Source organism: Glycine soja, chromosome 16 (genome assembly GCF_004193775.1).
Source record: "Glycine soja cultivar W05 chromosome 16, ASM419377v2, whole genome shotgun sequence".
NCBI lineage: Eukaryota > Viridiplantae > Streptophyta > Magnoliopsida > Fabales > Fabaceae > Glycine > Glycine soja.
Genome location: NC_041017.1, coordinates 26,462,032 through 26,478,003, shown reverse-complemented (window position 1 = coordinate 26,478,003; position 15,972 = coordinate 26,462,032). Strand labels below are relative to the sequence as shown.

Sequence of the window (15,972 nt, the reverse complement as noted above, 5' to 3'; positions counted from 1 at the left end):
CCTTGAGAATACTTGTGTAGCCTAAAGTAACAGGTTAGAATACTTGTTTTATAATTAGTCTTGATTAGTTGAATCCTTTATAGTTTGTGAAGTAGAAATAGACGTAGATCGATTTGAGTGAAACAATATAAATCAAATGTTTGTACTTCTCTCTTAAGTTTTAACTTGTATTTCATCAAGTCTTTTTTGATGCACTTTATCACACAAGTAGCTTTTAAAAGAAAAACTTTGTTTTATCACTCGCTTGACGACAATCCTTTGTTTTAACAAAAAAATGTTTTACCACTCATTTGAGGACAAACCTTTGTTTTAACAAAAATTGTGTTCTATCATTGGACAACACAATTCATATCTATTATATCACTTGTTATCTTGTGAAATACCTCTATTTGCAAAAAAAAAAATTATACATTTAGTTAGTATACTATTCAACCTCTCCTTCTAGTGTGATCTTTGATATTTCATAAACTTACATAATGAATATTTAAAAAATTCATTGACAACATATAAGCATGGCATTTCCTTGAAATAACAATAATTCAACATTAATTTTACCTCCATAACAAAGCAAAGCAGAAAATCACAATAATACAGTATTACTACATTCACATTAAGTAAGATCAAACTACGTGAATGATCAAATAATATATAAATATGTAAAATAAAAGATCCCGAAGTAAAACCATTTAAAAAAAATTAATGTCTTTAAATCGTGAATCTTAGCAACATAGTCATTGTGGAGTCAATGGAAAACAAGAATTACATTTGATTTCAAACACACTTAAGAGTCAATGGGAGTTTACTTGAATTAATTTATCCTATTTAGAATTTGACAATCAGTTGAGTTGCTTTTTTTTTTTTTTTTCTAGAACTACAAACTCGTAATAAGAGAACAAGAACCTTTCATTTTCGTTTAATCTAAAGGATAAAGATGAGTTATTTTTTAAGCCATTAGATTAAAAGAAAATGAAAGATAAAGATGAAACAAATGATCAAAATAGTTACTCTTGCATAAACTTGATCCCTCCTCGGGTTGTGAAAAATGAGAGTAAAATGCAACAAAAAAGAAGGAATGACAAAGTGATTGTTTGAGTAAATATGGTGATGGAAAAGGTAGAAGGAGACAAGAAGAAAAGGACAGTGTAAAGATGTATGTAGAACGTGGCAACGACAAATCCTTTTACCTCCTTTTTAGCCCCTTTCAGCCACATCTCTGCACGACTTTTCGGAGGAAATACGACAACTGGTTTATACAACTGACTGACAGATATTCGTTGATAATACCTTAAACTATCAAAGAGAATATGTAGCTTGGGTTTCCCGATGTCTTGTTGCCTGCTCTTAGAAAGCTTAAGGTAATATGTACATCTTAAGCAAAGTAGCTCATTGGGAAGATTCTTAAATTGTTGATCAACCACATCTGAGCATTCAAGACTGCTGAGTTGCCCAATGGATGAGTTCAATATTATTTCCACTCCAGCATCTTGTGCTATGTTTTGCAGCATGCTCATCTCAGTTGATGTTAGTTCATCGAGTAGTGAAGGATCTGAGCAGTCATCAATAAGAAGGTAGTGAAGACATTTTATGTGAATCTCACTTGCAACCCTCATGAGTTGTTTGCACCCTGCAGATAAAAGTAGCTCATCTTGTTTCTCCGGAGACCAAATAGGTCCATCATGGCTTTGCAGTAGGGAAAGCTCGGCATGCAATGGGAGATAAAATTTGAGAAATCTCAGACGAGGCATCTTTTTAAAAGTGCCCAATTTCAGAGGTAAATTTTTAATTCCAGACACATCTATTTGCATGGCCTCCACCTCATCGGTTCCCTGAAAATCTTAGAATAATGTTAAGTACATACTTGAGTAAATTACATGGACTCCTCTAAGACTTGCTCTTATTACATCCTATACCTCTCTTTTTTTTAATATTAGTTTGAACCTTCCTAACCGAGTGGGTGTGAAAGCCAAAAAATTAAGGACTTTCCTGTAGGATTCAAAAATGGAAGAGTATCGAGTGGTGTATGTAATAAATGCGAACATCAGGGGATCTATGTAAAGTAATCAAATTACTTTTATACTGATTCAAATTTCCATACAAAAACAATTGTAAAGGAATTAATATATATGGTATATCTTTCTCTTACCAGGTTTTGTCTCAATACATTGGATACTTCCTCATTATCCCTCAATCGGCTGCGTCTTCTTGGACATATAATAGATTCTTGACGAACTATTTCACAACCCATTTCTCGTATCAAGTCATGCATCTGTATTCTATTATCTGATATTGTGATCAGAGCCTTTTGCTGGAGAACCTCCACCCCACTAGCTCCATGAAAACCCCAAGCATCCAGTTTCCTTGTAACATAGTCTTTGTCATCTTCTTCGAAAAAGAATGCAATATCTAGAAATGCCTTCTTCTCCACTTCATGCAGTCCATCATAACTAAATCTTAAAACACTTTGAATTTCCTCATTTGGATACTTCTTGATTTTGCTTAAGGCACACTCCCATGTGTCCATACTTCTGGAATGGAAATCTGCACCCAAAACTTTTAAAGCTAATGGATTGCCCTGGGCAATTTTAACTACCTCTTCAGATAGCTTTTCATAACCCATTTTGGGATGGCTTTCATTGAAGGCATTTAAGCAGAAAAGTTTGAGGGAATCTCTAGGGTCCATTTCCTTGACCTTGTGAATTTGATAAACTCCTCCGCTAGTAAGCACACGCTTATCTCTACTTGTTATCAGCACTCTACTCCCTGGACCAAAGCAAATTGGTTTGCCAACCAGATATTTCAATTGTTCCGAAGTATTCACATCATCAAGCACAACGAGAACTTTTTTCCGACCCATCTTTCTCCCAGCAGAATCGAAGAATCTTGCTTTGCTTGTGCCACTTGTATGGAGACCTTCTCCCTCCAATAGTTCAGATATAAGTTTCTCTTGCAAATGACTCAGTCCACGCTGTTCCACTTCTTCTCTTACATTCAAGAAGCAGCAACCCTCATATTGAGGAGAATATTTATCATACATAGCATGGGCAATGGTTGTCTTACCTATGCCACCCATGCCCCAAATTCCAACAAAAATTACTTCATTTGATTCCTTTAGCAATAAGGATTGAATCTGCACAATGTTTTGATCATTTCCAACCAGACCATTCGACTCACTTGGGCTAGACTTGCTCAACTTTTCCGAAATATCTTCTACGATTTTATCGACAAGATCAGATTCATCACTAGAATGTAGAAAGACATAAATTATATAAAAAAGAGAATGGATAAAGCAAGACAAAAGAACAAACACATAATATAACAGGAATTGTATATATTTCCATTTCCTTAGACCATCACCGTATCTAATGACACAGGTTATCACTATCTCTAATTCTAAGATTCTACTCTGAAACTGTTAGTGTTTGAAGGAACATATTACAGAAAACAAAGGTTGAAATATTTGTTAAAATTCAAGAATTAATGTCGAAATACATATTATAAAACAAAGAGTTATATATGTTATTGATATAATAATATATTCTTACAATACTATTTTATTGTATTTTCTCTCATAATCATTTAAACTGGTCTACAATTTTATTGTGTTTTCTCATATTTAATTAAATTAGTAATTGGTCAAAATGCACGATACATTAAAAGTGAACTGGGAAAAGACAAGAGAAAACAAGTTAAACGTACTCAAAATTTCCTGGATAATGAAACCCTGATAAATTAGCAGCCTTTTTCAAAGCAGATCTCCAACTTTGTACCTTGAACATGTTTTCCTTGAGTTTTTCTTCATGTTTAGCTAAAGCATCACCATATTCTCCGTGTTGCTGCCGCACATCTGATGGATCTACGTTAAAAAAAACAGGTACAAGAATCTGTTTGTTTCTTTCCAAGCATTCAATCATTTTGGCAAGCTCCTCCAAGCACCACTGCGATGAAGCATAGTCTTTTGAGAATATGACCAATAAAATTTGTGATTCTTCAATTGCCCTGAGAAGTGAGGATGATATTTCATCTCCTCTGTCAAGTATCTCATCCACACAGGCTTCAATCTGCCTGCGACACAATTCTTTTTTCAAATGGCTAAGTAGACCTTTCCTAACATCTGGGCCTCTAAAGCTGATGAAGACATCTTTTTTTATACTAGTAGATGAGGATGTCATTTGACAGAATAAAGAGAAAATTAAAACTGCTTAACGGATCTTGCCTTCCCTTAGTACGCAAGCAAGCTTTTTTCTGTCCAAACTGCAATATATCTGTAAATTAAGGAGCATAAAACAACCTAGGTCACAGTGAAAAACAGTTCTAGATATCCTGTACAAGAAAAGATATTGATTTGGATAGGGATACAATCTACCCAATTGACTTTCCAAAAAAGACTAATAACTTCGTACAGGCTAGAGAGTTAATGATTAATACAAACCTGTCAAACCACCAAACTATTCAAACAAAATCTCTGTAATCAATGTAGCATCCATACTTCTTGAAAAATGTGAAAAGCTTTATTTCCCATGCTTCAATCAGGAAGTTAGATGAAGTTGTGGTTGTGATAATGTTATTTCAAAACGCGTGCAGCAACGTTTAATAGTATATTTAATTAAGATTCCCTCTAGATTATCGTTTCTAGTATTTTATAGCTAAGCAAATCAAGTCGTAATTTTGCTCGTAATTCCAGGAAATTGTTGTAGTTTTTTTATTGAGAATTTGTGTTTGTACAAAATATTATATATTTGTTTTGTACGAAAAAAATCATTAATAAATAGAAAGAACTTGACGTGAGACACAAGATATGCTCAATTTCACGGCATTGAGAGAGCAGCATCTATCAAACGCAGCACTAACGTCATATATAGTTATATACAGATAAAAACATATCAAACTTTTTATATTATTCTTTTTTACTTAACAAACATTTTAATACTATTAATCTATAAAATAGATTAAGAAAAGTATTACTATTTTTTGTTCAAAATTCATATCCCTTTTGTAAGCTTCTGGGGACCTCTTTCGCATTGGAAATCAGTATTCAAGACAATATTGGTAGTCATGCTAACAGAATTATTTTTCATTATATTAATATAACTAAATTAAAAGAAATACTCTTTTAGAATTTTATTATTTTTAATTATATATTATATAATTTTTAATGAACATTAATAATGTAAGAATAAAACACTACTAGAAAAAGTACATTTAACATCGTCACTTTAACATTGGTTTTGAGAAAAACCGATGTTAAGGTTAAGCGGTGGCATAATTATAATTAATATGTAGTTGTTAACATCAATTTTCTAAAAAATCAATGTTAATTATCTTACATTAACATCGGTTTTTCAAAAATCGATGTTAACATTAAATTGGTAACATCGGTTGTTCAAAAACTGATGTTAACATGAAACTGGTAACATCGATTTTTGAATAATCAATGTTAACGTCAATAAGTTAACATTGGTTTTCTAAAAAACCGATATTAACATAAGATAGGTTAACATCGGTTTCTTGTAGAAAATCGATGTTAATGTTAACATCATTTAGTTAACATCGGGTTTGTATTGATAACCGATGTTGTACTTACATTTTAAAATATTAGATTGCGAGCCCTATTTTGCTTGCGTTGTATTCTTCTCCGTCGAAGCTTCTTCTTCTTCATAGATGTTCGTCTCCATCGAAGGTACGTCACACCTGTTCTTTTTCGCAACTATTCTTCTTCTTCTTCGCAATTGTTCTTCTTCTTCGCAACTGCTCGTGTTGTACCTAATCACGTTGTATTTTAAAATGTTTGTCTCTGCAACCTAATGACGACTGTTGTTCTCCATCAAAGGTTGTTCTTCGCGCTCTGTTGTTCTCCATCGAAGGTTCTTGTTGGCGCTTTGTTTTTCTCCATCAAAGGTACATTTCGCGACTCTTTGTTGTCTTTACCATGTTGTATTCAGTAGCATATGTGATTTTGGAGAATTGGTGCTCACTACAATTATTTTTCAATATTTCTGGTGCAAGGGTTTGGTTTGTGAAAGTAGTGGTGACTGCAAGGTCCGTTTGGGGTGTTGAGTTTCCAGTCCGTTTAGACAGCTCACAGGGTTTCACAACAAAGTAATTTCTTTTTCCATTGATGATCATTTCAATAGTGACTTAATGTTGTTTTGGACTCACGTAATTCTTGGATTTAATTTCCAAGTTTATCGGGTCTCGTAAATTATATTCTCATCTGAAGCTTCCAAATGCTATTCTTGAACTTGGAGAAGCTCTAATCTTGTGTAAGATTGCTTGTGAAGATTATTGTTGATTCTGGTAAAATGATTAGATTCAATTAAGAGTTATTGTAATTTATTTTGATTTAGGAACTATTGTAGCATTTCTGGGATTCTAATTCTTTCCTTATTTAGCTAGTGTGTTGTTTATTTTCTTTAGTGCATTATAGACAGATTCTATCCACATTTTTAGGTACCAGAGTTGGGTCCTAAAATCATTTCTTAAGATACCCAAACTTGTCTATGTTGTAGACTAGATCCCTAGTACCTAATGTAAATTTGCAATGGAAATAAGTGAATTACATCCCTTGTCTACCCTTTGTCTATTCTTATGTCCATCAAGAACTACAAGCTGAAATTCTGACTAGCCTATGCTTTTATTCTGAAATAGTTGCCCCAACAGTCTCATGTTTGGTTTGATAGTCTTTAGATTCATATAAGCATGATGCGCCTCCTAAAGAAGCAAAAGATGTTAGGTTTAAATGATAAGTTTTGGGAATTTACATCAATTCTTGCACCAAAACAAAACAAATATAGCTCAAGGCTCTTTATGCAACATAATTATTTAGATTGTACGGTTTGAAATAGAAAATTTAAGAATGATTCTTACTAGAGCATTGTGCATATTGCCTGGAGAAGCAGAAATGAAGATGTCACTCTACATGCTCACATAATAATCAACAGTAGCTAACAGTGATGCCTTTCCTTTAACCTTGGCAAGTTCCTCTATGGAGACTAGGCTCTTCTTATCTTCCATAAGAGGAAATAACTTGCTTAAAGTTGCTAACCTAGCTTCTCCACCATAAACCTGAAAGCATGAAACCAATTCAGATAAGTCCCAAGTCAAAGCACAAACTGCCCTATGCCCCTATCAATAAAGGTGTCAAAAGGTAGTAGATTGTTAATCATTGGGCATCATTATGAATATCAGAATGAAATATATGTTGTTACATAATCACAAGCTATCCTTCATATGTTGTTAATGAACCTTGTGGGAAGCAAGATAAAGCCGTGTTCTATTGTTGAAACTCAAAGCTGCCAGGAGTAATCCAATCTCTTCAGGAGTCAGTGGGCAATGCCCCTAATTTCTCAACTCTTCATCAGTGAATTGAGAGTTCAATACCCTTCCCTGCCAAAGCACCTGTCGGTACTTCGCTAGAGCAAGTTTCTCAGCTTTACCCCCACCAAAATCACAGGCTGAATGAGCTGCCATATCCTGCATAGTACATTTGGAATCAAAGTGTTAAGGGATGAGATATGTAATAATAATAATAATAATAATAATAATAATAATAATAATAATAATAATAATAATATATACTAGAGATTAGCTCTAAAGAACTCAAGGATAGTATTCTTGATTTGTAGAAACAAAGATGGAAAAGAAAATAAAAACAAAATAACAGGGTTCCAAACACCCCTGAAACATCCACAAACCAAACCTCCTAAGTTTCTCTCAACTCCCGCCTAACCACCCAAGCCCACTCCTGATTCTCAATCATTATTTCTGAATCTCACATTCACAGCATGCCTGTTATCCCTGTGTATAGCCAAATCCTCTCTTGACCTTCTCACCAAATTCCAAGGAGGCGCTGGATGTATGATGGCAAGTAGTTGAATGTCAAGTGATGAGAGAATGGTGCAATAGCAGCAATTCCATAATTGTATCAATGATCGAGGTCGTACCCGAATCAAATAAACATTAAAAATGCAGTATCTAGGAAGTGATCCTAGGTCGTCTCCCAACGAGCAATGGTGAACCAAACGTTCATAACAGATAGTAGGAAAATAATAATGAATTGGGGGGGGGTTGCTTTTGTAAATTAAACAGCGAGTAAAATTGAATTAGAAAATATCAAAATTAAAACATGTTGCTTCCCCTTGATTCACAAGCAAGTCTCTTATCCTAGGTTACGAGAGTTTATCCTTTATCAGTTCAACAACTTAATCCAACCCTAAATTAAATTACTAAGCGAAATTTAACATAAGGCATTCATTATGTGATTAAGCAACACATACACCAATTAATCATAAACGATCATTAAGCATGAACATAAATTAAGCGCAGAGACAATTAATCAAGCACTAAGCATGCATGAATTAATAGCAACAAATTCAAAGTAATTAGTGAAGAGGAAAAACTGAACAGAATTTAACAGTAATAATAGAACCTCAAAGAGAATTGTGCTTGATCCTCAAGAGAAAACAACGCCGGAGACTTAGCCTTCCATTAATTAGTAGAGAACGAAATTATGGATTGAAGAACGAAATTTTATTGCTGAAAAGTAAAAACTGGAATTGCAAAATGAAAAAGTGTCTAAAAGAAGAGAAGCCTAAAACTAAAAACAAAAACAGGAGAGAGAGAGAAGAGAAGAGAGAGCCTAAACTAGAACCTTGATGCTGTTATATAGTTTTTCCTACCCCAAAGCTTACAAATCTGTTTTAAATCTAAGCCCATAAATAAAATAAAATCATATCTAGATAAGATAAGATAAGATCTAGATGAAATAATATCTAGATGAGATCAAATCTAAATAATATCTAGATAAGATAAAGTCTAGATAAGATAAAATTTTGTAGAATAAAATAGTCTGCCCTCTTCAAGTCCAAGCCCAATTCTGGATTCAAGCCCAATGCTTCATTAATTCCTGAAATTATATTAAAAACATCAAATTAGCTGAATGGGCCCAAATAATAAAATTTCCTAATTAATTTGACAATTAAGATTAACCAGTACTTAAAATGGTGCAAAAAGGGTTAAGAAATAGGAGAAAATAATGGCACATCAAAATCCCCCATTCTTAGCCTTTTGCACTCTTGGGAAAAATGAAATAAAGAACAAAATCCAAGGATATCAAAGAGAGACAAACAAAAACATTTACATATTTCTCAATGAACATCAAGGAATGAAAGGAATGAGTAACATCTAACATGAAGAGATCCAAAGAGTCAAGACATTCGTGAAAATCATCCAAGCAACCCAATCATGGCAAAATAGTTAATCAGCTCAAGAATGAAAAGTGATAAAGCCTCACAAGATATACACTCTATCTCTCAAGTGTCTAGGCTGTTGTTTACTCTCGAAGCACCCATGAAAACAAACACCACATAGACTTGGCAAAATTCTAAAATTGACAAACAACTTGACAAACACATGCACATGAGGATCAAAAGGTCTTTAAAGGTTGTAATGGGGCCAAGGACAAGGTAGGGGAAAAAATATGGAATAAGTAACTAAATCCCAAAGGAATAGAGGATCAATAGGGAATAAGTGGAAATTAAGCACAAGTAGTAAACCCAAACCCTCTAATATCAACAAAATCAACCAAGGCTCCCAAATCAAGTCCTCATAACAAGACCTCATTTATTCAACTTCACTTCTTTTCTTCTTCTATTTTTTTTAGAACAGTACGAATTTGTAGAATTTGCACCAATTGAAATTTTTTTTTCATTTTTTTTAAACAGTACAAATTTGAAGATTAAAGCAAGAACTAGGCAATATATATATACATCAAGCATGGCCAAAATAAAACATTAAGCATGGCCAAAAATCATATCTTCCAATGAAACATACCCCCCCCCCCCCCACACTTATTCCCAAAACAATTCCAAAGCTCCAAAATTCCTTAAGGGTAAGGTGATATCATGGTTTTTCACTTAAGGCTTGTAATGCGCTTCAAAACAAAGAAAGGGGAACATAGGCTCAAAGGGGCTATCAAAGGAATTAATTCAAGGTAAGTCCATTTGGCTAGAAGCTTATAAGAACAAAATTGCCTAAATCATTTCCAAATATGCATGTGAATTAGGAAGCATCAACAAGAATCAAGCCAAGGCTATTGTGCAAGCAATCAATGGGGCAAAACACACCAAAAGATTATGATGATGGATGGCTCAAATTCTCACAAAGGTAAACTTATCACTTTCAAATTGAGCTTTCAAAACTATCATGACATGTAGAGGAAAAACAAGGATTTCAAATCACAAAATGTCAAGAGACTTTTATTTTTAGAACAATTACCCATTTCTTAAACACATCCTATAATTCAAAGAAAAATATGCAAAGTTGTACATGCAAACAGAATTGACCTAAAATATTAAACTAGAAACCCAACAAAACTAACAAAACTAGCAAAACCAAAACCAAAGAACACTCCCCCCCATACTTAAACAACACATTGTCCTCAATGTAGCACAATTAAAAGATTAAAAGCAATTAAACCATCAAATAGAATCGGACAAATGTAATAAAAGTAAAGAAGGAGATAGGAAAAGAAAACTCCCTAAGTCATGGCGGAAAAGAAGTAAGCTGAAGTAAGGAAATCTTTTGAGCAAGGACAACCCCCAATGTGTAATTGGATGCATCGTACATTAGCTCAAATGGGGCTGTCCAATCAGGTGCTTGAAGGATAGGGGTGGTAGTCACCGCACGCTTGAGGCAATCGAAAACCTCTTTGCATTTATCATTAAAGTCAAACTCCACCTCCTTTTGCAACAAGTTGGATAGTGGAAGGGCTACTTTGGTAAAATCTCTTATAAAGCGCCTGTAGAATCCTGCATGACCAAGAAAAGATCGCACCTCTCGCACGCAAGAGGGGTAAGGCAATTGTGAAATAACAGAAATTTTTGCAGGATATACTTCAATGCCCTTTTTGGAAATAATGTGGCCTAAAACGATACCTTGCTCAACCATAAAATGACATTTTTCAAAATTTAGAACAAGGTTAGTTTCAGTGCATCTATTCAAAACTTTTAACAGACTATCCAAACAAACATCAAAAGATGATCCATATACAGTGAAATCATCCATAAACACCTCTATGCAATTTTCTAAAAAATCACTAAAAATACTAATCATGCACCGCTGGAAGGTACCAGGGGCATTGCACAGGCCGAAAGGCATCCTCTTATAGGCAAAAGTGTCAAAGGGGCAGGTGAATATGGTCTTTTCCTGATCCTCAGGAGCAATAGTGATTTGCATATAACCAGAAAAGCCACCAAGGAAACAGTAGTGAGATTTACCTGTCAGGCGCTAAGCATCTGGTCAATGAATGGCAGTGGAAAATGGTCCTTTTTGGTAACCTGGTTCAGCCTCCTATAGTCAATGCAGACTCTCCAACTGTTCTGCACCCGAGTAGGAATCAACTCCTTCTCCTCATTTTTTATCATGGTGAGGCCGGTTTTCTTTGGAACTACCTGGACGGGACTCACCCATTGGCTTTCGGAGATAGGATAAATGATTCCAACTTGCAAAAACTTGGTTACCTCCTTCTTCAATGTGGATGGGCTAATACTAGGAATGTCCGCCAGGGTCCAGCCTATAGCCTTCTTATGCTTCTTGAGAATTGATAACAACTTCTCCTCTTGCTCATCAACAAGGGAGGCAGATATAATTACTGGAAAAATTTTGCTATCATCCAAGTAAGCATATTTTAAATTTGATGGCAGAGGCTTCAATTCTGGTGTGGGCGGTTGGATAATGGTAGAAAGAGATGGTTTCTCAGCTTGTACCTCATAAAGAAAGTCAGAGGTATGTGTACTTCCTGAAACATGGTTAGTTCTATCTGACTCTAGAAAATCAATCTCAAGAGATAAAACATCACCAGACATGTAATCAATATAAATTTTAGATTCACTCTCAGCATAAAATTAAGACATATGATCAAGTACAAATTCAGATTCAATGCATGAAGGGTGACAGGCATGCAGATTAGAATGAAGATCAGTCATGTATTCATCAACAATATGGTCAATTATTTCAACACGAAATACAGAAAGATCTTCATATGGGTGTTTCATAGCATCAAGAATATTAAAATGAACAGTTATATCACCAAACTCCATAGATAGTGTGCCTGCATATACATTTATCTTAGTTCTAGCAGTTTTCATAAAAGGTTGCCTAGAATGATAGGAACTGATCCTTTAGAAAATCCGTCCTCCATATTCAAAATATAAAAATCAACAGGTAAAATCAGTTCACCAACTCTAACTAAGACATCCTCTATGAAACCAGCAGGATAGGCAACACTTTTATTAGCTAAATGAATTACCACATCAGTTGATTTCAAAGGACCAAGAGATAGAGAATTAAAGACAAAGGCATAACACTAACAGAAGCTCCTAAATCTAGCATGGAATTGTCAAACTTATTGTTCCCTATAATACAAGGTATGCTGAATGTACCTGGATCTTTACATTTTTTAGGGATTTGGGGAACAGATTTACCAATCAATGCGGAAACATTTCTGCCCATGCTAATTCTTTCACTTCCTTTAAGCTTCCGCTTATGAGTGCACAGCTCCTTCAAGAATTTAGCATATCTTGGAATTTGCTTTATTGCATCCAGCAGAGGCATGTTTACCTCTACTTTTCTAAATGTTTCCTATATCTCCTTATCTGTCTCTTCCATTTTTTTGTTGGAAATTGCTCTTGGAGGGAATGGAAGAGGGATATGCTGCTTCTCTTTAGATTCACCTGCATAGAAATTATTAGGTAACTTACTCTTTAAATTTTTGTCATCATCTTTTTCTGGAGTAGAGTGAAGTTGGGCAGGTTCATTTGCGGATGAGGAAGATGTTGCTGGTTGAGGTCCTTGACACTGGTTTCCCGACCTCAATGCAATGGCACTCACATTTTTGGGATTCTGGACAGATTGAGAAGGTAATCTGTCAAAATTTTGGGATTGTTGTTGATTTAACTATGTAGCCAATTGTCCTATCTAATTAGTTAAGCTCTGAATGGAGGCTCTGGTTTCTTATTGAAACTGCATGTTTTGCATAGTCATTTGCCTCACAAGTTCTTCAAGGGAAGGTTGCGGAGGAGCCTCAACTATTTGTTGTTTCTAGGGCTGTTGCTGTTGGATTGGTGGAGGAACGTATGGTTTACTTGGGCCAACAACATTTAGAAAATAAGGTTGTTGTTGTTGTTGCTGCTGTTGTGAAGGATTCGACCATCTAAGGTTGGGATGATTCCTCCACCCGGGATTGTACTTGTTGCTGTAGAGGTCATAATTGTTCTGTTGTGGCTGATTTTGGTGCTGAGGTTAAGGAGGTCTGTTGTAGATGTTTGCAGCATAAGCTTCAAGCTGTTCAATTGCTTCAGATTGTTGCACAGAAGGACAAAGGTTTGTGTGGTGGTCGGCAGAGGAGCATAAACCACAGAGTCTGGCGACAGGTGCAGATTTTTTATTCATGGCCAGTTGGGTTACCAGGTTAACCAAGGCATCTAGTTTACCTTCAAGCTTCTTAGTCTCGGCTGATAAAGATGAATTCGTGGCTACTTCATGCACTCCTCTAATGACAATAGCATCACTTCTGGCACTAAATTACTGGGAGTTTGAAGCCATCTTCTCAATTAAACTTCTGGCTTCAGCAAGGGTCATGTCTCCAAGGGCTCCACCACTAGCAGCATCTATCATACTTCTCTCCATGTTACTGAGTCCTTCATAAAAATATTGGAGGAGAAGCTGCTCAAAAATCTGGTGGTGAGGGCAACTGGCACATAGTTTCTTAAATCTCCCCCAGTATTCATATAAGCTCTCTCTACTGAGTTGCCTAATGCCTGAAATATCCTTTCTGATGGTCGTGGTCCTGGAAGCAGGGAAAAGTTTTTCTAAGAATACTCTCTTGAGGTCATCCCAACTCGTGATGGACCGTGGAGCAAGGTAATAAAGCCAGTCCTTTGTCACTCCTTCTAAAGAATGAGGAAAGGCCTTCAGAAATGTGATCCTCCTGGACACCTGGGGGTTTCATGGTGGAGCAGACAATATGGAATTCTTTCAGATGTTTGTGCGGGTCTTCACCTGCAAGGCCATGAAACTTTGGAAGCAAATGGATCAGTCCAGTTTTAAGAACATATGGGACATCCTCATCAGGGTATTGGATGCACAAGCTTTCGTAGGTGAAATCAGGTGCAGCCATTTCCCTTAGAGTCCTCTCACGGGATGGAGGTTATGCCATGTTCTCAGAATGTTCAAAATCAGAATGTTCAAAACTATAATGCTCAAAATCACCAATAACAGAATGCTCAGGATGCTCAAAAGATACTAAATAATGTCTAACTAATTTATGAAATGTCCTATCTATCTCAGGATCAAAGGGTTGTAAGTCAGATGGATTGCCTCTAGTCATACACTATATTCAGCATGCACAACTAGTTGCCTTCTTATGCAAGTAACAGTGTAGGTTTGAACTACATCTACCATTAAATGATATCCAAATGACTTGAAATTTTGTGAGCAACCTTATAAAATGATGAGAAGATAGCAAAAAAAATTTCAAACAAAAATTCAAAGTCTAACTATAGAAGCTAAAAATGATAAGTTAAGAAAAATAAGAGAATAATACTTGGAAAATAAAAAACTTTTGACAGAATCACAATTTTTGGAAGCAAGCTGCCATGGCATGGGAAATTTTTTTCTACCCCAAATACATATATAATAATAGCGATTCTAATAACCGGAGCAAAAGTTATGGCCGTTTGAAGTTTTTACAAAAATCAAATTTGCTACTTTTTTGGAACTTTCAAATTTGACCAAACTAAGGGCTTCAACTATTTTTCCCACAAAATATGGATCAAAAGAAGTGACCACAAAAAAATTCAGCCAAAAATAACAACTATAGCTACCAAAACCAAAAATCCCAATTAATTTAGCAAAGGTGGTCTCTAAAATCTGTCGCTAAGGGATTTCCACTACTACCCTGTTTTCCAGTTCAACAAAAGTGATCACTAAATCCGTCGCAAATCACTATTCACAGCAAAACACAAAACTGAAATAGGGGAAGCGCTGAACAGAAAAACTAAAACAGAACATCACACTAAACAAAATAACAAGACTCTAAACACACTTAACGCAACACGAACACAACACTAACACACACTAACACAACACACGAAAACATAAAACAACTAAACATAAAACACGAATCACTAGCTATTATGAACCTTTGGACACTGCTCCCCGGCAACGGCACCAAATTTGATCGAGGCCATACCCGAATCAAATAAACATTAAAAATGCAGTATCTAGGAAGTGATCCTAGGTCGTCTCCCAATGAGCAATAGTCAACCAAACGTTCATAATAGATAGTAGGAAAATAATAACGAATTGGGGGGGGGTTGCTTTTGTAAATTAAACAACGAGTAAAATTGAATTAGAAAACATCAAAATTAAAACACGTTGCTTCCCCTTGATTCACAAGCAAGTCTCTTATCCTAGGTTACAAGAGTTTATCCTTTATCAGTTCAACCACTTAATCCAACCCTAAATTAAATTACTAAGTGAAATTTAACATAAGGCATTCATTATGTGATTAAGCAACACATACACCAATTAATCATAAACGATCATTAAGCATGAATGTAAATTAAGCATAGAGACAATTAATCAAGCACTAAGCATGCATGAATTAATAGCAACAAATTCAGAGTAATTAGTGAAGATGAAAAACTGAATAGAATTTAACAGTAATAATAGAACCTCAAAGAGAATTGTGCTTGATCCTCAAGAGAAAACAACGCTGGAGACTTAGTCTTCCATTAATCAATAGAGAACAAAATTATGGATTGAAGAACGAAATTTTATTGCTGAAAAGTAAAAACAAGAATTGCAAAACGAAAAAGTGTCTAAAAGAAGAGAAGCCTGAAACTAAAAACGAAAATAGGAGAGAGAGAAAAGAAGAGATAGCCTAAACTAGAACCTTGGTGCTGTTATATAGTT

General features: G+C 35.2%; 1 protein-coding gene, 1 non-coding gene and 1 pseudogene across 2 annotated transcripts; 1 reads left to right on the top strand and 2 right to left on the bottom strand.

Moving 5' to 3' along the window:
- Positions 1-989: 989 nt before the first annotated feature.
- On the bottom strand, positions 990-4,578 carry LOC114389650 (disease resistance-like protein DSC1). The gene is made up of 4 exons (XM_028350368.1): positions 4,430-4,578; positions 3,697-4,262; positions 2,144-3,239; positions 990-1,826 (listed from the first exon to the last, which is right to left on the bottom strand). The coding sequence occupies exons 2-4, from the start codon at positions 4,167-4,169 to the stop codon at positions 1,002-1,004; spliced, it is 2,394 nt and encodes a 797-aa protein (XP_028206169.1). The 5' UTR covers positions 4,170-4,262; positions 4,430-4,578; the 3' UTR covers positions 990-1,001.
- Positions 4,579-6,522: 1,944 nt separating this feature from the next.
- Positions 6,523-7,503, bottom strand: LOC114389903 (annotated as a pseudogene).
- A 6,226-nt stretch (positions 7,504-13,729) lies between these two features.
- On the top strand, positions 13,730-13,836 carry LOC114391295. The gene has a single exon (XR_003662097.1). It is a non-coding gene; the product is annotated as a small nucleolar RNA R71 (small nucleolar RNA).
- Positions 13,837-15,972: the final 2,136 nt, after the last annotated feature.